The sequence below is a fragment of the Primulina eburnea genome, chromosome 10 (genome assembly GCF_022965805.1).
Source record: "Primulina eburnea isolate SZY01 chromosome 10, ASM2296580v1, whole genome shotgun sequence".
In the NCBI taxonomy this organism is placed as follows: Eukaryota; Viridiplantae; Streptophyta; class Magnoliopsida; order Lamiales; family Gesneriaceae; genus Primulina; species Primulina eburnea.
The window spans coordinates 8699822-8723431 of NC_133110.1; the positions used below are offsets into that span (position 1 = coordinate 8699822).

At 37.5% G+C, this 23610-nt stretch overlaps 1 protein-coding gene and 1 long non-coding RNA gene across 2 annotated transcripts; both read left to right on the forward strand.

Annotated features, from left to right (window-relative positions):
* Window positions 1-1156: 1156 nt before the first annotated feature.
* LOC140803035 (E3 UFM1-protein ligase 1 homolog) lies at window positions 1157-19498 on the forward strand. Its single transcript, XM_073158714.1, has 20 exons — window positions 1157-1401; window positions 1478-1789; window positions 1896-2162; window positions 2347-2394; window positions 4132-4197; window positions 4315-4418; window positions 13838-13931; window positions 14020-14076; window positions 15347-15773; window positions 15860-16014; window positions 16344-16409; window positions 16491-16559; window positions 16650-16742; window positions 16826-16891; window positions 17000-17046; window positions 17131-17194; window positions 18035-18112; window positions 18214-18276; window positions 18923-19015; window positions 19272-19498. The coding sequence occupies exons 1-20, from the start codon at window positions 1228-1230 to the stop codon at window positions 19374-19376; spliced, it is 2448 nt and encodes an 815-aa protein (XP_073014815.1). The 5' UTR covers window positions 1157-1227; the 3' UTR covers window positions 19377-19498.
* LOC140803036 (uncharacterized) lies at window positions 4425-9621 on the forward strand. The gene is made up of 2 exons (XR_012111736.1): window positions 4425-7830; window positions 7921-9621. It is a non-coding gene; the product is annotated as an uncharacterized lncRNA (long non-coding RNA).
* Window positions 19499-23610: the final 4112 nt, after the last annotated feature.

The window sequence follows — 23610 nt, forward strand, 5'->3', positions numbered from 1 at the left end:
TGAGTTACGAAGTTAATACGGTGATCTACAAATCATATTCACACGTTAAAGTCTGAATCAGAGTTTAAGATACTGATAAATGATAACGAATCTACTGGTTCCAGCATACCTCATCAGTTTGATTCAGTTGAGCAGATTCAATTGAACAGTTAACTAGATACAGTTGAGCAATTTCAGTTAAGCAAGTTCAGATGAGCAGGTTCAGTTTACTGATTGAGCAGAACTGAACCAGTTGAGCATATCAGAATTGAACCAGTTGATCAGTTGACCAGGAGCAAAACTGAATGACCAATTTAGGCTCGGAGTACATACCAATTAAAAAGTTACATTGACAAAAGGAATTATTGTGAGGATTTTGACAAATTGAATTCTAAAATTGGTAAAATTTGTAAATAGAATTCAGGGAAAGTGTTTTTTTTTTTTTGTTAAAAAAGTTCGATTTTGGAAATTGTTGATTCATATATGTAGGGGTGATTACGGCGCGGTTTTGCGGTTTTTTTTAAAAAAAAATTAAAATCGAATTGTCATATGCGGTCGGTTAGTATTTTAAACAAATAATCGCGGTTTTACATGTAGAATTAATTTTACGGTTTTGAGTAGGTTTCAGGCGGTTACGGTCGATTTACGGTTTTTTAATGAACAATATTAAAACTTATATTCTAATTTATTTTAAAACAACAACAATGTAGTGTCTTCAAATATAAAATATAGTTCAAATCACACAAAGATAAAACAATAACCAAGATTTCAAAACTAAGTTAATAATTTAACAACACAATACACTCACAACAAAAATGACATTTATACTATTTTATTTTTTTTTTTTTCAAACTTCAAACAAAATATTGTTGTAAAAGAAATAAATAATCTAATAAATTAAGATGAAGATAAGTTTATTTTGTAGGAATAATATTTTGAAGAGAGTTGAGATACAATGAAGGACGACTTTTTTAATTGAATACGTTGTTTACAAATTATTATAGTCTTAGACCAAATATTATGGTAAACGGTTTGGACGATGCGGTTTGGTGTGGCTTATTGACAAAAAAATAACCGAACTGCGAATACGGTGTGATTTATAATTATTATTTTTAATCACGATTTTTATAAAATATTAGAAAAAATGGTTTGGTGCGCTTCGGAACCCCTAAATATATGTGTATGTGAGTCACGTCTGCATTTCGGTCTAACACTCTTGCTTCGGTATTTTCCCACACCGTCACCGTCATGGACGAGGAGCTGTTGGAACTGCAGAAGCAATTCGAATTCGCCCAACAGGCAAAATCCAGCATTCGCTTGTCGGATCGAAACGTCGTGGAATTGGTCCAGAAACTACAACTACTTCAAATAATCGATTTTGATCTTCTCCACACCACTTCCGGGAAAGAATACATCACTCCCGTCGGTATTCATGATCAGCTAGTTTTCCTCCAGTTTGAATTTTTTTCCTTTTCTTAAGCGTGTCAGATGTTTTCAGGAGCAATTGAGGAATGAAATATTGTCAGAAATTGATAAAAGGGGCCGCGTATCGTTGATTGATTTGGCAGATACAACAGCGGTGGATTTATACCATGTCGAGAAACAAGCTCAGCATGTCGTGTCGAACGACTCTTCGCTTATGTTGATCAACGGAGAATTTTTTTCAAGCGGTTATTGGGACACAGTTTCTGAAGAAATTAACGAAAGGCTTCAGGAATGTAGCCAAATTTCTCTTGCAGAGATCGCGGGCCAGCTGCAAGTGGGCTCCGAATTAATAGTCTCTGTGTTAGAAACCCGCCTCGGGACTCTGGTACGTATAAGTTTTGAGATTTCTTTTGTTAGAATTAGTGATTTTGTTACACATGTTGTTTTTTCAGGTTATGTGATCTATAGTTACTTTGTTGTTGTGTATATAGGTAAAAGGTAGGCTTGAAGGCGGTCAATTGTACACGCCAGCGTATGTTGCGCGTGTGAATGCAATGGTAAGAGGTGCAGCGAGGGGTATTGCTGTTCCAATGAATTTGTCAGGGTTGTGGAGCTCATTGCAGGTGTTGTTGCATGGTATGGATGGGTCGAGTGGCGTGGCAGTTGAGAGTTCGTTTTTCCAGTCACTCTTTAATAGTGTGGTGAAGGAAGGAGAGATACTTGGCTCGCTTCGAGCTGGAGTAAACTGGACTCCTTCTGTACGTAAGATGACATTTTCTTACGACAAGTTCTGATCTTTTTTAAAACTGTATTCTTTGAATGTTACTTGCTGGCGTCATTAGAGGAATATATGCTCCTGCAAGTGATACTTGACTTGGGAGCTAATTTTGTGTTTAGTAGTATTGGAATCAAGTGGTTGTGGCTTGTTGTATCATTCTGCAGGTCTTTGCCACAGCTCAGAAAGAGTACGTGGATGCTTTCTTTTCACAGGCAAGTGATTTTCTCTCCTTTTTTCTTGCTTTCTTCTTCTATTGCATATGATTTTGATAATCATTTGTAGTCTGTATGTCTTGAAAAGGGAAGTCATTCCCTTCTTAGAACAATTGTTAAGCCACTTTTAAAACTTATTTTCTACATTAAGAAAACCAAAATTATTTGGCAGTGCTTCTTTTTAGAACCAAAACTGTTAGGAACCAAAACCAATATCTTATTCAAGTCGTTCAGTTCTGGTTCCACCTTCAATTGAAACTGAAAAACTGTCAGTTTCAGAACTGAGATCGTTGGTTTTGTTGTTCCATTACCCATCATACATCATACAGCACTGTTTCGTTTCTCTCTGCTTTTTTGAATTGATTGAGTGCACATTTCAAAGTTGAGATACTTATTGAGAATTATGGTGCTTGAGCAAATGAATACTCTAGGCAATTTCCTTATAATTATTTCAAATTGTATCGAGATTGAAATGATGTACTAAATGCTTATTAGTTCTCGAAAACGATCATTTAACTTTCTTTTACAACATGATCTAAACATAATAAAGTATATACCACCCAAAACTGAGGAGCCACAGAAGGTTTGATTCACTACCTAGTACCTATCATGGTGCATTTTCTTAATTTTTTTATTCACATGTCAAAGATTGACAGAAGTGTAAACTGGGATTAACCTAAAAAGAAAGAGGTCCAACAGTAAAACTTTCTTTTCCCGCCACCTCTTGACTAACATCCTGATGGAGGTTGTGAAGTTTGAATTGTCTGTCTATAGATTTTCAGCGTCGTTGCCATCATGCTGCGATGCTATAAATTTTAACTTCTTTACTCATGCCAAACCCCCAAGCTCTTACCTTGGATGATAAAATACTGATACAGGCAAGAATATATTACTTTTCAGGGATTGCAGATGGTCACATTGTTGTAGCCCTGGTAGAAGTGCGTAAAAAGGCTAATTTGAAGGACTCGATATATCTTAATGATAGACTGGTTTGAAAGAACTTAGAAACCGAGTTGCAATGTCGAAAAACATTAAAATATTATTCCCCCAAGAACTTATGCAATTTCTGAAATCTTGAGAAAATGGATGAGAACACAAATCCAGTATTATATAGCGAGCTTTTTTCTATGATGTCAATGTCCACTTTCAAATGTTAGAATGCATATTAGTTTAAATTTTCAATCAAATCATAAGTCTGAAATAAGGTTGTATTGTGGATACATGATTAGCATTACCTATTTACTATGGAGTCAAGGTGTCCCATAGCGAAAAGATTCTCGAGATTCTGGTATATGATAACTCAGTGCATATTTAGGTCGATATGGTTGGAAAGAAATAACATAACATTTGAAGATGTGTCGGAGTCCGTGGACAAAGTCTGGGAGAAATAAAATTCAGAGTCGCCAATTGGACAACTAAGTTGCCAGAGTATAACCATTTATGTAACTCAGACATAGTTAGGGATTGTAAATTTGCATGGTTATGATCATAGTGTGATAGTGCCATAGAAAGTTTTCTTGTAACGCTTTTTGCGGATTACTTATCCGCGTCTATTGTAAAATATTCTACTATTATAATAAAGCTTAGTTTTCTATAAAAAAAAAAAGAAAGAAAGTGGTTAGTACTAATCAATAGAGGTTGCCAATCTGAACCATGTTTGCTTGTGCTTTTTATTAACCATATGTGGAGTATAAATTTGAACATGAAGTAGTTTTCACTTTCCTTCTTGTACTGCAGAATTCCTTCATAAGTTATGAAGCCCTCCAGAAACTTGGAATTCCACAACCTATTCAATTTTTGCAGGTTTCGTCATCAAATACACCTTTCATCATCAAAAATTAAATATACAAAAGAATAAATATAATAATTATATTTTTTAGTCAGCATCTCATTGATATGTGAATAAAATCATCAATGTAGTCCCGATATCCTGAAGGTATTGCTCTGGTCACTGTCTTTGCTCATGGTTCACTTATTGAAATGTTGGATGCTTCAGTGGAGGACACTATTGAACATGGTAGCTGGTGAGTTGCGAATTCATATGTTCCTTTTGTCATTTGATTTCCACTACTTGTAAAATTTTAGGGGTATAAATGAGTCGAAGAATGTTGCAATGACTTGGGTCAAAGATTGACGTCATATTAATATTTCTATGTGTTTGTTCCTGTTGATTGGCTAGGGTTGAGTTTTACCGACCAAAATCCGGTTCGGTATTGATCGAGGAGTTGAGACAATCACACTTATATATTTTTTCATCCTTCTAAATATTGTTTGCTTTGCCAGTAATCGGCCTATTTATTTTGAAAAAGTGAGATACATTGTATAATTATTCAGCGTTAGAAGCAATTTATTGGCTGTGCCTAGGATGAAGACTTTAGTTAAAATACTTCTCAACTATCATTGACGATCAACTCCTCTTTTTTTTTGAAAGAGCTGATACATTGCAGTCATCTTGTCACGAGCATGGGATACAGAATGAGTTATGGACCGATTTAATGTGAAGTCAGTCAGATCAATGTGTTTTTGTTTGTGAGATTTTCTGCCGTTTCGAGCTATGATTTGAATTGTAAACAATAAGTGTAGAGGCTCGTTAGAGAGAATCTCTCGATCTCCACGAATACGTGATTTTTTTAAATGAATGTAAGCTGTTTTTATTGATCATCATCATACGAATATATACAACCATTCTTAGATAAGCTATATCAATTCAAACGTTTGAAAGATAAACCCAAACCAAATCCTAATCTATTAGACCAATGATCGGATATTGATCCTATCATGTTTTACTCAAAACAACAACTACCTAAATAAAAATGAAAATTGATCCTAATCTATGTTACTGCCCGATGCTTCCCATGTGTGCCACGCTCATATACGATATCGGTTGAGCCTAGGTTTGCGTGTGTCGAGTCATGATTCGAAGTGCACATGACAGAACTCCCCCCCAAAGAACCTTGATTGTCCACGAGCACTAATGAAGGAAACTGCCTAGGTAAGGACTCGGCATCCATCCAAGAAGCCTTTGTGGAAGGCAAACCCTCTCACCGAACCAAGAACTCACGATTGCTGTGGTGGGTACAGGCGTCGAAGATAGCTTACGGACTTGGTAGTGGGTCAGTTGTTGCAAACGCTGGCAGGGTTGTCTCATAAGCGGTATTGCTTTTGAATGGCTTCAAGCATGCAACGTAGAACACCGGGTGTATTTTGGCGGATGTAGGGAGGTCAATCTAGGCCACTTGACCAATGCATTCGAGGACACCAAAAGGGCCATAATGTCGAGAGGAAAGCTTCTTGTTGCTGCGGCAGCAGACACTGACTTGGTGGTGCGGACGGATACGCACCAGAACTTGGTCGCCCACCTATAAGTGGACATCGAGATGGCCTGTCGTATTGAGTCTTCAAGCGAGCTTGGGTGGAGTGCAGGCGTTCCTTAAGTTGGAGCAAGACCTGATCACGGGAGAGAAGGATGTGATCTACTGTATCAATTCTTGAAGCCCCTGCGCAGTATGACAGTAGGCGTGGTGGTGGTCTTCCATACACCACCTCAAAAGGTGTAGCCTGCAGAGAAGACTGAACGCCCATGTTGTAACAAAATTCAGCCCAAGAAAGCCACTGAAGCCATTTGTTCGGGAAGTCACCCGAGAAACAACCAAGGTACATTTCGATAATGCGGTTAACTGCCTCGGATTGGCCATCGGACTGCTGATGATAAGCGGGAGTGAAGCAAATGCGAGTGCCACTCAGTCGGAACGGCTCCGTCCAAAGAGAGCTAGTGAACGTAACATCCCGATCACTTACGATAGACTCTGGAAGGCCATGTATTTTTAAAAAATTGTCGAAGAAATCTCGGGCAACCTGAACAGCCTTGTGCGGGTGCGACAATGCGATAAAATGAGAGTATTTTGAGAAATTGTCTACTACAGCGATGATGACATTTTTACCTTGAGACGAAGGAAGACCCCAGATAAAATCCATATATATGCCTGCCCAAATATAATGAGGGACAAAAAGAGGTTGGCTTCAAATTGTCAACCTTGTTGCGTTGGCAGATGTGGTAGGCAGCCATGTAGTCACGAATATGGCCTCTCATACCAGGCCAATAAAAGTCACGAACAATACGATGAAGACTCTTCTGGTAGCCCTCATGGCATGTGTCCGTGGATGAACGTGATTATGGCTGTCGCGAGGGCTGGTATTGGAAAGAATAAATAGTTCTTTCTTATGCAACAAGAGTCCATCCGCATATTCTTAAGGCCCCAGTGCCTCGCCCTCATTTATCTTCTGAATAATGGCTTACAATATTGGATCTGGCGCAATGACAACCTTCATTTAAGATTCCCATGTTAGTCAAGGAATAAAGATTGCAGAGAGGGAGATAGAGTCGTCTTCATCGCGGCGAGAGAGAGCATCAACCACTATGTTTGATTTTCCCGACTTGTATCCTACGTAAAGTCTAACCTCAATAACTTACTGATCCATTGTTGTGGGGCCGTTGTAATACAATGTTCTAGTAAATATTTTAGGTTATAATGATCCGTCCAGACTACGAAGTCGTTACCCCCAAAAATAAGCAGACAATGATGAACCGCTTTAATTAGTTCGATTAGCTCCTTTTCATAAACAGGCAATTTCCCGTAGTGAGTTGAAAGGTTTTGACTAAAGAACGCAATAGGGTGATTATTCTGATGTAAAACAACCCCTAACCATGATTCAGAAGCATTAAGAAAAATTGGCATGTGTCAAGAACGACGTTGAAGCCATTGCCCTTTTTAATGCATTTGTGGTGTCCCAATAGATGGAACTATTCTGAAGGATCTTAGTCATGGGAACAACGATGATCTCAAAATCCTTAACAAAACTTTCGCTAATAGCTCGCGAGCCCCAAAAATCCCCAGAGGGCACGTATCGTGGTTGGTTGTGGCCACAAGGAGATTGCTTGGATCTTGTCTTCGTTCACTTTAATGCCCAATTGATTGATTACATGTCCCAAATACGCAACCTCTGTTTTGGCCAATTGGCACTTGATGCTACCTCATAGTCGAAAATATCACATGCAAGTGATGTAGGTGTTTCTTCCAAGAACCACTATAGATAAAAATGTCGTCAAAGAAAACTAGCACAAAAAAATGCAAGAACCAGTCGAAAATAGAATTCATAATGGCCTAAAATGTCAATGGGGCGTTGGTTACTTGGTCAAGCTAAAAGGCATGACTAGGAATTAGAAGTGCTCATTTAGTACCCTTGCTGGGTCCGTTAGAACCTGGTGGTACCCAACCCGTGAGTCGAGCTTAGAAAATTACCGAGCCCCGTTGAGTTCATCCAAGAGTTCATCAATTACCTGAAATTGGCAATTTATCCTTAGTAGTTTTCAAATTAAGAGTGCAATGATCCACGCAAAAGCGCCAATAACCATATGTCTTCTTCACCAAAAGACTGGTGCTGAGAAGGGAGAGGTGTTTGGCCTAACAATCCCCTTGGCTAGAATCTTTGCGCATTGCTTTTCGATATGATCCTTCTGAGCATGAGGGTAATGGTGAGGGCGCACCACTGCTGGATCGATTCCTTGTAGCAATACGATTTTATGGTTGTGGCTTCGTGTAGGAGGGAGCCCACTAGGTTCCGCAAAGATTGTTCTAACTCCTCCAATAATTGTCCCAATGTGAGTTCTTCCATTTATTGTCGCCTTGGATCGAATAATTAAGGGAGTCAGATTCGGCTACCCCCTGGAGCATGACCTGGATGTCACCATATGTGAACTGCATTAACATGTTCTAGAAATCCCAAGTGATTATTCCCAACGTACTTAGCCAATTCACGCCTAGCATTGCACCGAAACTTCCTAGTGGAATGATGAAGAATTCTACCAAGAATTCTGACTGGTTCAGCATCAGCAAGACCTGCACACAAAATCCTGAGCATTGCAACTGTTTTCTGTTGGCTATGTGATCCGGACTTACGGGGTCTCCTTGGTGGGTAAGTTGAGCGCTGCTGCCACTGTTTGATGTTTGAAACAGTGTGTGCTACCGGAGTCTATTTGTACCTTCAATGGTTGATCTTGAACATAGCCTACCACCTGCATGGTTTGTGCACCTCGTTTTCCTGAGATGGCATGAATAGATACCTCCATGTTCTTTTCCTCTCTACCTTTGCCTGTATTTCTTTTATGGCATCCTCAACCCTTTCGAATAGAAATAATTTTCTGCAACTATGACCCTGAGTGTAGATTTCGTCACAGTTATAGCATAGCCTTTTTGCTCGCCGTGCTTCCATTTCGGTTCTGCTTAATTGTTTGACAAACGGAATGCGTTGTTGTGGCGAAGTAAGGCGGCGATGTGGTGGGATCTGAAGGCCTGTGCGTCGCTCGTATAATCAGGCTAGATTCATGGCACATGTAAGATCACGGGCTTTTATATCGCCATGTCGATGGTAATATGTTCCTGTAGTCCACCGAGAAAATTTTGATCTCCTGCGTGCGTGTCAATGCCCCTACTCGGGCCAATAGTTTGGAGAACCTAAGTTGATATGTTGCCACAGTACCTATCTGTTGGAGCTTCACCAAGTCGCCTAGATGTTTGTCATCCGTGGTTGGTCCGAATCTCAGGTGGCACTGATCTTTAATCTCCTCCCATGTTAAGTTTGATTTGTCTAGTTGCAACTCGCAAGAACCATAATTGTCCTTCGCCCTCAAGATGAAATGATGCCGACCCTACCTTCTCACCCTCGGATGTGTGTTGATGACGAAAGAAATATTTGCAGCGGTTGAGCCACCCTAAAGAGCCTTATTTTCCATCATAGACTGGAAAATTTAATATAGAAAACTTGGGCACAAAGCCTTTTTCCCTATCCTCTGTTTGTCGGTGATTTTTGTGGTGTGACTCGGATTTTTCTTCTGAAGTGTTATGTCGTTGTTCCGCTGCCAGCTTGTCCTCCTTGTACATCTTCAGGTGGGCCTCTAGTTGCTTCTGGACAGTATGTAAATCGTCCATAGCCCCTGTCTCTAATGCCAGTTTGTCACAAGCACGGGATATAGATCGAGTTATGGGCCGGTATAGAGTTATGGGCCGGTTTACTGTGAAGTCGGCCAGATCAGTGTGTTTGTGTTTGTGAGATTTTCTGCCGTTTCAAGCTATGATTTGAATTGTAAACAAGGAGTGTTCTCTCGATCTCCACAAATTCGTGATTTTTTTTAAATGAATGTAAGTTGTTTTTATTGATCATCATAATACGTAAATACAACCATTTTTAGATAAGCTATATCAATTCAAACCTTTGAAAGATAGGTTAAAACCAAATTCTAATCTATTAGACCAGTGATCGGATGCTGATCCTATCACGTTTTATTTAAAATAACCACCTAAATAAAAATGAAAACTGATCCTAATCTATGTTGTTGCATGATGCTTCCCATGTGTGCCGCACGATATTGGTTGGGCCTAGGTTTGCGTCTGTCGTGTCATGGTTCGAAGTGCACATGACACATCCATACCGAATTTTCAGTGGGCCTTAAAGGTAATCAAACAAGTTCATTATTCAGTTTTATAACACCAAGAAGTATTAACGGAATAGAAATCCCAAATCATTCAAGGAACAAGTTAGTGTTGACCTCCATTTTTCTCTCTTTTTTTCTTTAGCTTTCTCATATTTGGTTTGAAATCGATTTGCGGGGATAATTGGTGTCTCGGAGGTGATTTTAATGTTGTAAGGAATTCGGGAGAAAAATTGAATAGTCATTCTTTAACTACAAGCATGTCCTGTTTCGATGTTTTGATAGAAGAGTTAGAGCTCCATGACCCCTCGCTTATGAATGCCAAGTTCACGTGGTCAAATTTTAGATCGGTGCCGATTTGCTGTCGTTTGGACAGATTCCTCTTCTCGGTGGGTTGGAGGAACTTATTCCCAACTTTTAGACAAACGGTGCTACCAAGAATTACTTCGGACCATTGCCCTGTCTTGCTTGATATCGCTAAGTTGAGATGGGGCCCAACTCCATTTAGATTTGAGCATGCTTGGTTGTCACATTGTAATTTCAAAGAGTTGGTGAGGACATGGTGGATCAATGGGGGTATTTGGGGGTGGGAAGGTTACAAATTTATGCAAAAATAAAAGAGGTTTCAAAATGGAACAAAGAAGTGTTTGGAGATGTGGGTGTCAGATTCAAAGAGTTGAGCAACAAGATTAAGCAGTTGGATGGGATTGAGGCCGGTGGAATATGGTCGGAAGCATTAAACGAAGAAAGAAAGGTAGTAAGGTGTGAGTTGGAAAATGTGTCATTTAGAAACTTCCAGATTCAAAGCCAAAAGTTAAATGGCTCAAAGAAGGGGACCAGAACTCAAAATTTTTTCACTCCTTACTCAATAACAGAGGAACAGAGCATTGATAGACAAAGTGGAATTGGAGGATGGTGGTGTGATTACTGAGGAAAAACAAATAGAACAAATGATTTTAAAGTTTTATAGGAATTTGTTTAGGAAATCGGAAGGTGAAGGGGGAGTTTTGATGAGGTAGGGAGGGGTCTCAATGGGCTGGATTGGAGGCCTCTACGGAGTGTCGATGCAGAGGAATTGGAAAAACCATTCGAGGAGGAGGAGATTAAAAAGGACGGTGTTTGATAGCGATGGTACCAAAGCTCCAGGGCTGGATGGGTTCACACTGGCTTTCTTTCAAAGCAACTGGGATACAGTGAGAGTGGATCTGTTAAAGGTGTTTGCTGAATTTTTTGGAGATGGGATTGTTGATGGAATCACAAATGAAACTTACATCTGTCTTATCCCAAAGAAAAATGATGCGCGAAAGATCAACGACTTCAGACCCATCAGTTTGATTACGAGTTTGTATAAGGTATTGGCTAAGGTCTTGACAAGTAGAAATGTAGAATGAAGAAAGTCTTGTGTAATACCATTGCGGAGAACCAGTGTGCTTTTATTTAAAGAAGACAAATACTGGATTGTTGCCTCCTCGCGTTGTGGAAGAATATCAACGAAAGAAAATAAAAGGATGGGTGCTCAAAATTGACTTGGAAAAGGCATCTGACAATGTCGACTGGCTATTTCTAGACTTTGTGTTAAGCAATAAAGGATTCGGTGAGAGATGGAGGAGGTGGATCGGGGGATGTGTTTTTAATGTATCTTTCTCAATCTTTATTAATGGAAGACCGTGCGGGAAAATAAAAGGGGAGAGAGGATTAAGACAAGGGGATCCATTATCACCGTTCCTATTCAATTTAGTCGTCGATGGGTTGGGGAGAATGATGGACAAGGCAAGGTCAGTTAATTAAGTAAGGGGGCTCGAAGTAGGGAAAGATAAAATCGAAATTTCTCATTTACAGTTTGCGGATGATACTCCGTTCTTCGCAAAATCACAAAAGGATGTGTTGGCAATAGTGGACATACTCAAACAGTTTGGCACCATTTTAGGGTTGAAAATTAATCTGGGCAAAAGTGTTGTGCTGGGATTGAATTGTTCGGAAGAGGAAGTCGATGATATGACGTTAACTTTTGGATGCAAAAAAGAGAGGTGGCCTATTAAGTATCTTGGAGTACCGTTGGGAGGTAATCCCACAAAATAGAATTCTGGGAACATGTGCTTTCAAAAATATCCAAGAAATTAGCAAGTTGGAAGAAGTCGTTCCTTTCGAGAGGGGTTCGGCTTACTTTGATTAAGGCCGTGCTTTGCGCGATATCATCTTATTTCATGTCCCTTTTCAAAGTGCCAATTAGGGTGGCTACAAGAATGGAAAAACTGATGAGGTATTTTTTGTGGGATGGTGATGACGGGGAGAACCATTGCCATGTGGTCGGATGGAAGCAGGTGTGTAAACCAAAGGAAAAAGGAGGTCTGGGTTTGGGGAATATTTGTCTCAGGAATAAGGCTCTTCTTGGTAAATGGTGGTGGAGATGTTCAGTGGAAGGAATAAGGCTCTTATTGGTAAATGGTGGTGGAGATGTTCAGTGTTAAGGGGGTCGTTGTGGAAAAAAGTTATTAAGAGCGTCTATGGGCTACAGGAAAATGGGTGGGACTTGGGGTTGGCAGAGAAAACGACATTTAGAAGTCCTTGGAAGTTTATCTCTCGGTCTTACCAGGCTTTCCACCATCTTATTAGGGGGGTGCCAAAACAGGGAAATATCATTCATTTTTGGGAGGATGTTTGGGAGGGAGGGGTCTCGTTTAAAATCAGATTTCCGTCTTTGTTTCGTATTTGAATTTCAACCAACAAACCGATCCGTCATTTCGTAGACATTGACAATAGTGGGGGCGGTTCTTCTATCTTTTGAGATGTGAGGTTTAGAAGAGATCTTACTGAGGGTGAATTAGGTGAGTTCACTTTCCTGTTAGGAGTCTTAGAGAGTGTCAGATTGCAGATGGGTATTGAGGATTTTAGAGTTTGGTTAGGGGGACCCGTCAGGGTTGTTCTCTGTTAATTCTTTTTATAACTCTGTCTTCCCAACTTCAAATTTCCCATTATTCGGTTTTTTTCATAATATCTGGAAAGTACAAGTTCCACAAAAAGATTAAGATTTTCTCGTGGATCATGGCCTTGGGGAAGTTGCCTACGTGCGATTCGGTGCAATGACGGTGGAAGGATGGCGTTTTAAGCCCACAGTGGTGTTGCTTATGTCGAAAGCACGAGGAGAATCAAGATCATTTACTTCTGCATTGTTCTTTTTCTAGAGATATTTGGATGAGAGCTATAAAAGAAATGGGATTTCAATGGGCTTTTCCGAGGCAAGCTAAAGATCTTTTTTATTCGGACTCCGGGGGTCCCATAGAGAAAAAATACAGCAACTTCTGGTATTTGATAATACATTACATATTTTGGTCCCTATGATTGGAAAGGAATAGCAGAATATTTGAAGATGTTTCGGAGTCCGTCGATCAAGTCTGGGAGAAAATAAAATTCAGAGTCGCATCTTGGGCGACAAACTTGCAAGAGTACAATCATTTATGTATTTCGGATTTAGTTAGGGACTGAAAATTTGTATGGTCGTGAGATTTGTATGATGATGTCATAGAGTTGTGTTTTAAGTTAGTCTTCTTGTAACGATGTTGCGGATTACTCATCCAAGCATTTGGTGTAAACTCAAAATATTATAATAAAATTAGTTTTCTATCAAAAAAAAAAAATTTGTGCAATTCCTCAGTCTATTGTGGACGATTGGGCATCTTTAAATTTCTTTTTTAGTTTTTACCACAATCCACGGCATTGATAGGTAATGACTTAAACAAATTATTAACATTGACTTGACAAGTTACACGTCTGTTCAATAATATATGATATTGGCATATCATTACCTGACAAAATATATATATGTTCTGAGGTCCAGCAAAATGCAGGATGGTCCGATAGAATTACGTCAACTGTAACATCCTATGTTGTCCGTGGTACATAAAAGATTCTGTTTATTTGTACGTTCTTGTTATGAGATTTTTTCCCTGTGAAATGCAGGTTCAATTCACTTTCCGTATTACCTCCATCCTTTGTGCCTGAAGATGCATCCAAGATCCTGTCACTCTGTCCATCTGTTCAAAGAACTCTGAAGGTGATTCATTTGTTTGCTACCTTTTTATGCTATTCGCCTAACGATTACTCTCTCTGTTCCATTTATATGACCTTGTCTTCTGTTTCAGTCTGGGAAAACACTTATATTGGGGGACTCCTACCTTTTCAGTGAATCTTTTGTCATGGTAAGTGTCTTGAATTTCTAGGAATATGTTTGACTAAGTTTGAGTTCTCAATTTTTTTTTTGATCGGAAACTAGAATTTTATTATAGTAGTAATAATTGATAATACAAAGCCAGTGGATGAGCAATCCACAGTCTATCCACTGATCAACGAACTAGAACAAGATCATAAGTAAATAAAACACCAATCCCTAACTAGGTCGGATAAAAGTAAATGTTGAAACACCAGCACACTAGTCGTCCATTTTGCTACTCTGAATCTTATCTTCTCTCATAATTTCTCCAACGAATCTTCTTTGTCGCTGAAAATTCTGTTATTGCGCTCTAACCATGTGGTCCAAAAGGTGCAATGTACAATGATGTACCAGAAAAGTCTGTTTCCCCTTTCAGTGAGAATTCTGTTTTCCATGACAAACATAACTGGTGGTTGAGATGGTTTTATGCTTGTGTTTAAATTAGAAATTACAATAAGCAAACTCATTAAAATTTCTTGGATTATTGGTAAAAAAAATTGCTTGAATCTGATGATGTGGTGAAATGTTCAATTCCTTGTCTTAGCGAAAAAACAAGGTTTCACAGGTCATAATGTGATGATTTATATGCTTTACTTAAATAAAAGGTACACAGACTCGTTAAAATTTCTTGGATTATTGGTAATAAAAAAATTGCTTGAATCTGATGATGTGGTGAAATGTTCAATTCCTTGTCTTAGTGAAAAAAAGGTTTCACAGGTCATAATGTGATGATTTATATGCTTTACTTAAATAAAAGGCTTGTGTTTGGTCTATGTATAATGATATACTTTTACTTAAATTGAAATCTCTCCTACTTTATATTTGAACTGATGTTATTTCAATACTTGTTAAGAAAAATTCATTTGCTGTATATGGTCAATAATATGTTAATAAATATTTACGTGTCCTTATCTGTTATATCTTGTTATTTTTACATGGTCAGATTTTTAAAATTCGTGTTTGTTAGGCAAACTAATTGTTCTCTTGAAAAACTAGAAGGCCGACCTATATCAAAGTTTCCCCGTTTTAGTCTTGTTACATCCATAACTTTTTTGACGTGAGCACGTGTTGTTTATGAAATGCTTACGAAAATTTTCATTTCCATATTCTTTATAATGATTGTTGATAAACGTAATTGGCAATTTTTATATTTTCTCCAGTATTTATTGTACCTTTTTCTAGCTCTAAGCGTATTGATGGTTGAATCAGATGCTAATTGTGATCATACCTTAGCAGTTATATTTTATGACATCTGATAGGATTTGTTCAATCGCATTGAGAAAGATATGGAAACCTTTCATGTGTCTGGACTGCCTGAAGATTCACAACCTGCCAAAGATTCCAAACAAGGGCGTGATGATGTTATCAGTCAAGCTGATCCAGATGACTTTGATAGTCAAAGTGGTATCAGTAAATCAATGCCAGAGAAAGGATCCAAGAAGAAAAAAGGAAAATCAATGGGGAATGTTAAAGCGGGGGGTTCTGAAATTGTGCCAGACTTCCAAGAATCTGCTGTGACTAAATCCAAGAAAAACCAGAAAAAGGGAAAAGTTATCTCTGCTTTACAAGTACCAGATTCTAAATCAGGTTCTAAAAAGTCTAATAGAGTGGACAATCCTATCTTTCTATCAGAAGAATCACTAATCCAGAAAATAAAAGAGCTGATCCCCGATTTAGAAGAGCAAGGTGCGTGTTTTATGAAGCTCCTGACAGGTCTACTAATTTGGAGTCCTTTGTTTTCATGTGACTTGACAAAGACTCGTATTACAAAGGTTTTGACGATCCCGAGTCGATTCTTGCACCGTTGGCAAACTATTTGAGGCCCATGCTTATAAATTCATGGATGGAAAGAAGAAATGCTGCTTTTACAGAAAATTCTCAGAAAATGAAACGAGTAATCGATAATTTGCAGCGCAAGCTTGATGAGGTAATGACAGACATTACGTTTTTTATTTGTTTCAAAAAAAATTAAATGAAAATTTTCTTAGCTTATTCTCCCTTTTTATGTTGTTTTATGAAGTATTTGGAGGATGGTCTGTGAATAACTGAGTAGTTCCTCTTAATTAGTTGGCATCGCATCCAGCACAAGCATTTGTTATGTTCTTATGAATCACTCAACGTCCCATGATATATACAGTAGTCTTCTCATGTCTCTTCTTATTCATTTTGATTTTCTGCAGCTGAACTTGTATTTTCTCCATAATGGAGTTATTGTACAAACCAGTTTTCTAATGACCTTACCATCTTGATCTTCAGGCTTTTTTGAACATTCAACTATATGAAAAGGCTCTGGATTTATTCGAAGATGACCAGTCAATTTCTGTAAGGCCTTGGTTGAATTTTGATTTGCTCTGTGATTCATCCTTCGTAGTGCTCAATGACACGGTTTCCTTTTTCTGATAGGTTCTTTTGCACAAACATTTGTTACGAACTGCAGCTACCCCAATGGTGGATTCTCTCTTAGTTAACCTGGTAACTTATGCTGATTTTACATTTATTTGAATTTTTTGAACGCTAAATGATTGTCTTTCTGCTCTAATAATCTAATATCTTTCTATGTAGGACATGCACAGCAAATTAACCAATGGAATTCAAGTTGAGGAATCTCAGGATCCCAAAACTGAGTCACTTAGCTCTTCCACTAGAATGGCACTGGTGAATTTCGTGACACGGATACTTCTCCAGCATTTGATCCTTATTCAAACCATGAATTATGACTCCGAATTCTGTATTCACAGGCAAAAGGCTTACCTGGATCTTTGTCAACCAAAGCTATTGGGCTAGTTGAAACTTTGGAGGGAAAAGTAAGTCCTTCATATAAGCCATACATCACACATGATCCTCTCTCTATATAGCCTGGAGTCTAGGTATTTAAGTTTTCTAATGACTTGGATTGTGATTTTGTAACGCAGCGGGTTGAGTTATTTATGAGTGCAATGAGAGAATTGACAGAGGAAAGGTAAAGAAGATGCCTTTGTGGTCTGTATTTCAAGTGCTCATACATATAGATCTAAAGTTCTTCCCCCCGCCCCGATGTTTGCAGTGGGATAATTCTCAAAAAACTTGATAAGAAGTTGGAGAGGACTCTTTTGCATTCATATCGTAAGGTTTGTTGTTCCTGGTCATCGATTTTGTTCATTGTTCTCCGAGATGTTATCATTTCCAAATGAGAGTTGTTTAACATTGCATGAGCATTTCAGGATGATTATTATATTCGTTAGTGTTGTGGCAAAATATTTCAATTGGTGTGTTAATCTAGGCTATTTATTTGGAATGATGCTGTACGTAGGTGATCTTTTAGAAGGGATTCTACCTCACACATTTTTCAGAATATCACTCAGTTAATAGTTTTAGCTGGGGAGCTATTTGAATAATCTTTTTTGTTTTTGGTAGCATCTTTGTCCTTTTTGTCTCGGTAACATCTTTGTCCTTTTTCGGGTCTCTTGTTGTTTTCAGTAGCTTTTGCTTTTTCAGATATTGGACTCTACCCACTCCCTGTATCAAGTTATCTAGTCATAGCACACATAATGTATGTGTGCACACACTCGGTTATTCAGTGATGTCAGTTGCTCATGTTAATAACAATCAGATAGATCAAAAATTAATTTATATGAATGATGACACAAACTTAAGTATAAACACTAGCTCTATTTCATGTTGGTGGTGTTGTGAGTTGATAGGCAGGCAGGGTACATCTGTGGGCTTTTGGAAGGTAATTAGGTAATTCCATAACGCTAGTCTAGGACATAGCAAATCACTAGCTGATGGTTCAGGTATATAACATATACAGGCGTAGATATATAGGTTTGGAATTACTTAGACTCCCGTCCATTAATTTCAACAACATGTTTGGATGTTTGCATTTTATGCTTCTGTTGAACATGCAGATAAATATCTTTGAGATACAGATGTGCTAAATTTTGGAACAATCCTCTTGAAATTTACAGGATTTGACATCTCAAGTTTCGACAGAAACTGATCCTGTTTCTCTTCTACCTAAAGTTGTTTCTGTACTATACATCCAGGTCAGTTTTTGTTTTGTAATATATCACATAACCTGTTCACAGACTGTTAACAATTGACATTTTTTTCGTTCTTAATTTAGATTTTTGTTTACTTACGGCAGGTACATGGAAAAGCTCTTCAAGCTCCAGGAAGGGCTATTTCTGTTGCTGTTTCTCGATTGAAGGTGTGAGATTTAATTTCTCATGAAAACATTCTATATAACTTTTAGTCTTTATTGATTATAGTTGTGCTTTCAAATAGTCATAGGAGGTCGAGAATGTGAGGCTTCAGGATGGCAGCGGCGACTGAATGATATTGAACATGGATGTTGCCCTTTCATTATAAAATGCTTTTTCATTACCTCTTCACACCCAAACAAGTTCATGCTAGTGAAGCTTTTATCATACATATTCATGCTAATACTTTTCTTTGCAAGAGAGCCCTTGGTGCACATCCCAATGATATCGTAGTTCACATCCACATCTGAAAATGTCGTAGTTCACATCCACATCTGAAAATGTTATCAGAATATTTTTTCCTCGCTTTGGCATGTTATAGCTTGTTAGCCTCAAGAATTGCTTTAGAATACTAGGTGTAGCTTGAGTTCACCTTCTCCGGTTATTGCTGAAAATGGGATATTCAACTGTTGCGCATAACTTGATGTAAGCTTGTCGGTCAAAAGTAACTCGATTTGTGGTTTCACATTTAGAATGAAGGTATCTAATTATGTCTCTAACTGATGTGTGAGTAGAATGATTATTTGCTCTGACTTTTGAACTTTATTATTGGGGGTCTCCCCAATTCTGGATCTTACATGGATTAGCTTGTAGGGTAAATTGGATGATTCCGCGTTCAAGACTTTATCAGATTACCAAAGTGCCGCAGTAGCCCTTTTGGCTCTAATATCTGCAGGAACTGGCAACGTGAGTTTATTCCCCATAAAACTTTTTAGAATCCAGTTAATGATAAAAATGTAGAAATGTTCTACAAGATACTAAGGATGTGCTATTATGTTATGAAATCCTCGTATTACAATTAACGGCTTGTGCACCATAATATGAAGAGCTAATTTAGGTGAACTTACTTTAATATCATATATTCATATAAGATTGACTTTATGTTCAGTCAACTGGACCCTAAATCCTCGAATATAATGTTATTGGATTAATTGTTCTTTAGGAGGATGATTGTTCATCAGATAGAATTTTGAGCAAGAAGGAGCTCCTTGAAGACTCAATGCCAGCATTGAAGAGCTTGGTGTTAGGTGGAAGCTCACAATCTTGATTTGCATAATTTTTTCTCCTAGATAAACTTAACATATGAAAAATTATCTTACACTTACCTAATTTTCTTTTAGAATTGTTTTTTCATGGAATAATAGATTGATATTCCTCCTGTTGCAATTATACTTCTTAAATTTGTTTCTTTCTTTTTTCTTTTCTATCGAAAGAATATTCTGGTGGGTCTTCTTTCTTCTATTTTCTAGGTAACGAAATAAATTTTATTTTTTATTAGCCAGTATTCATTATTTAATTGGAAGTAGGTCTCTGTGAAACGTTTCACGTATATATATGCACATGTAAGACATGTCGATCTGGTTCATTTTTTAAGTGAAAAGTAATATTTTTGACATAAAAATATTATATTTTTCATAGATTATGTTTGGTCGAAGATTTTGATCCTTGATACATGTCTTAACATAAAAGCGTGATTATTGTCTACAGAGGGTGTCTATATTGAACAGATTAGAAAAAGTTTCTAGGAATATTGGTCTCATAGATTTTAAAATATGTAAATTGATATTGTCAATTTATTGTTACATAATAGACTATCGTAACAACTTTGGTTTTTAAAACACCACGAATTTCTTTTTCCAAATTATTCTACATGATACCTTTTCCATATATAGATAATTTGTGATGGTTAAACGATGAGATGTGATGTGGAATATTCACAGATTGATAATAAAGTATTTATTTTAATGGAGTTAAATTAAGATTGAACCTTATGATTGAAAAATGGAATAAATTTTAGCGTTTAGCCATATTAAATAAATAGTAGGTTTCTTATAGAGGACGCCTCTAGGAGTTGCTGCATTAATCGGTTGCCGCCTAAGCGGCTCGGAATCCGCCTATATTCAATTCAAATCAACAAGAAAAAGGAAAAGACGTGTCACTTGCTACTGAAGCAATAATGACACAAGGATAAAGCATTGATGGCCGATATGAAGATGTTGAAACAAATGTTGAAGATGTAATAAAATGAAGAAGAATAGAGAAAGAATATGTTATGAGTTTTGAATTTGAATCTGATACATAAAAAATCTAATCACGAGTTTGAATCTGTTTATCACGAAAATTTGCGGACGTGCCAGACACGTGATCATGTCAAATGTGAAATGACCTGACTTCTTTTATAAGCGTTGTGTGTCCCGATTCGACCATTCGTGATAATTCACTCGGTTTGACTTCAAAGTTAAAATATAAAGTGAGGAATATGATGAAGTTATAGAGAGAATATATGAACAACATCAAGTTTAATTATGTTGTTATGAGATTGAATGACATTTTTACAAGAAAGTTGAAAAAATTAAGGAAACTAGACTGCCGGAAATTGAATATACACAGACAAATTACTGAGAGAATTTGAAGAAACTTTGTTGTAGTTTTTTTATGATTACACAGACAAATTTTTGATTCTTCTTTCCAGCTTTTGTTCTACTCACCGAGCAGTTTAGTCATCTTTCACGATCATTAATCGTGGATCGTGAATCAACTCCTCCCATTGTGGTCATGAACCGATCCTTTCATGGGCTTGCCCACTTGACTCTTCATATTTTAAGGGCTTTCATTGCTAGTGGGCTTCAAAAAATTTGAGCTAAACAATGGTAAGCTTCAAAGGATTTGGGTTAAATAATTACCCCTAACCAATTTGGGTTATTGGACAATTTGGCTAATTTGACCCATTGGGTCAATTTGGCTATATTTGAACTTGTTTGTTGTGTTCAATTCTTCAAAAATTCAGAAATGAGCCCAGAGTAAAATTTGATGTTTGGGAGGAATGGTTCTATAGACTTGATGATGAATTGACAGCTGGGACGTATGTTCTTCCTCCAACAAATTAAATTTGAGTGTGTGTTCCCTGAACCCCTAATTCCTTTAATGTTTCTTAACCTAAAGTTCATCAGTGTAATCTATTTGCAGTGAGAAACCTATATCTCCTTTTCAAATTCCTCTTTCCAGATGATATTTCTATCACAATTTTTAAACTCTTCATTCTTCCTTCCCTCATCTGCTCCATGACCCAAACCCCCATCGGCGCCTACTGTTGTGCCTGAAGAAAATGCCTCACACCATCGCTACCCCTCATTTCTTGATTTCTCTCATCTTCTTAATGGCTTTCAGCGTTTGAGGCCAACAGTTTTCCCTGCTCTGGCTAGTGCATCAATATCAACCGTAGCTACAGTGGACGACACCTTCACGTGGCGACTCTCTTCAGAGTTTTGCTGGATCTTGCTCGAGCCTCGGTGAATTTCACTCTACGAGTGGCGTATGTTCTTCTTCTCTAGGGCTCTAGTTTCGGCTTTCCATCTATCACTCGCAAAAATTCCAGGGACAGGTAACCCTTGAATTCCTTTTTTAGTCCGGAAAGTGTTGGACTTAATTAGATAATGCAGCCAAGTGCCTAATCTAAAATCATGTTTAAAGATATGGGGTGCACTTCTTCTGTTGTTATATTGATGTGGATTCTCTAGAAATCTTTGGAGATAAAATTATAATTGACATTTAGTCCTTTAATATCTTTCGCTTTGATAATGTTTGTGTCTCTAAGTGTCTGCATAAATACTAGAAATTCCTAAGCCTCATAGATGAACTTCATACATGTGGATTGTATTTTTCAATCTCCATTAGTTGTCCTTGAAACGTCTGCTATTCGTTTAACTTAAAAAGTAATAGAATTTTTTTTATAACCTCACCATTGAATCGGCCGAACCTTTTACCAAACATATAAAATATTTTTTGCATCATTTTAAAATAAAACAACCAACTAGTATTTGAAAATCAAAGGGATAGTCAAAACATGAAATCGTTAAACGTTTTACCAACCGAAAAAACAATAAACTTAAAAAGTATAGCTCATACTAAACCTCTCAAAAACCACTCGAAACATAAATGAAAGTCGTAAAATCTTTTAACGAAAGTCTTAGACATAAATCATAAGTGCGGAAAATAGAAGCGTTGGTCCTCAGGTTATGTGCATCGACAGTCCAGCAAAGTCAACCATCAAGACCTCTCACATCATAATTATCAATATCACATGCATCAATTACACCTAATGAGTCTAAAGACATATCATATTCTTGATAACAACATAATACATATACAGATCACATACAATAGTAACAATTACTTGTACTTAAAATAACATTTTCATAATAATGCATAAAATTTAAACATAAACATTTTCATATTAAAATATTCATATTCATATTAACATATTCATATTCATATTCGTGTTTGTTGAATTCAGACTGTGATTGTGACTCGTATTCGTATCCGTATTGGGCGATGTATCCATCTATAGAAAACCACAGTACACCCGTCAACTGGGTCTTAGCCAATGTATTAACATATTAACGTATTCGTATTCGTATCCAAGGAAACACGATCGTCAGGCTCCCACTGGGACCATAATCCTCACGATATCTCCAACATATCATCGTATTAGTCACAATCCCTTCACGTCCTTCAACATTTTGTAATTCCATCACTTAATAAAAACATGCATATAATATCGTTTTTTTTTTCTTTTAAACTAAGCATGGAACATACATATCTTTTAAATGTCAATGTTAAATCATAAAAATCCATAAAAATTTAAAAAAAATCATGATTTAACATATAAAATTTCATAAACATTTAAAATAATCATATTAGCATATAAAACAACATTCAGGACACTGTCATGACGTGCACTAATTCTCGGGTGTAAAATTACCGTTTTGCCCCTAGATGTAAAATTTCACATTTTCGATATTTTCTTAATTTCATTGACTCTAATATGTCACAAATAATTATTTAAACCTAAATTATAATTTCCATAATTTCATTTAGCTTAAATACTAGGCTTTTAAATTATTCTATAATTAATCGTTTTTTATGCGTTTTGATCCCGAAAAATTCCAAACTTTAATATAAAATTTCTAAATTCAAACCTTAGACTTTTTATATTATTTTAGCCCTCGTGAACCATGACTCAACCTCTGTGAGCCGTGTTTCGATTTATTTAACAAAGAAGAAACCCTAAGCTCTCCGACGAGCCTACCCTCGAGCCACACTCACGTTTTCACGAGCCAAGCTCGAGCCAGCCTAAGCCAACATCAAGCCAGCCCTCCCTCGAACCCTACTGGCCCCTAAGCACCCAAGGAACCCGACCCTAGCCCCAACAGCAAGCCACAAACCCTGTTGCACTCACGGCCGAGGACTCTACTCAAGACAAAGACTCTTGTATGTTAGCC

Excerpts from the sequence above, each read along its gene's own strand:
- LOC140803035 (XM_073158714.1), top strand. The coding sequence starts at position 1,228 with ATGGACGAGGAGCTGTTGGAACTGCAGAAGCAATTCGAATTCGCCCAA. Across the intron at positions 4,419-13,837 it reads ACTATTGAACATGGTAGCTG|GTTCAATTCACTTTCCGTAT; the intron begins GTGAGTTGCGAA and ends TGTGAAATGCAG. Across the intron at positions 17,195-18,034 it reads TTTTGCATTCATATCGTAAG|GATTTGACATCTCAAGTTTC; the intron begins GTTTGTTGTTCC and ends TGAAATTTACAG.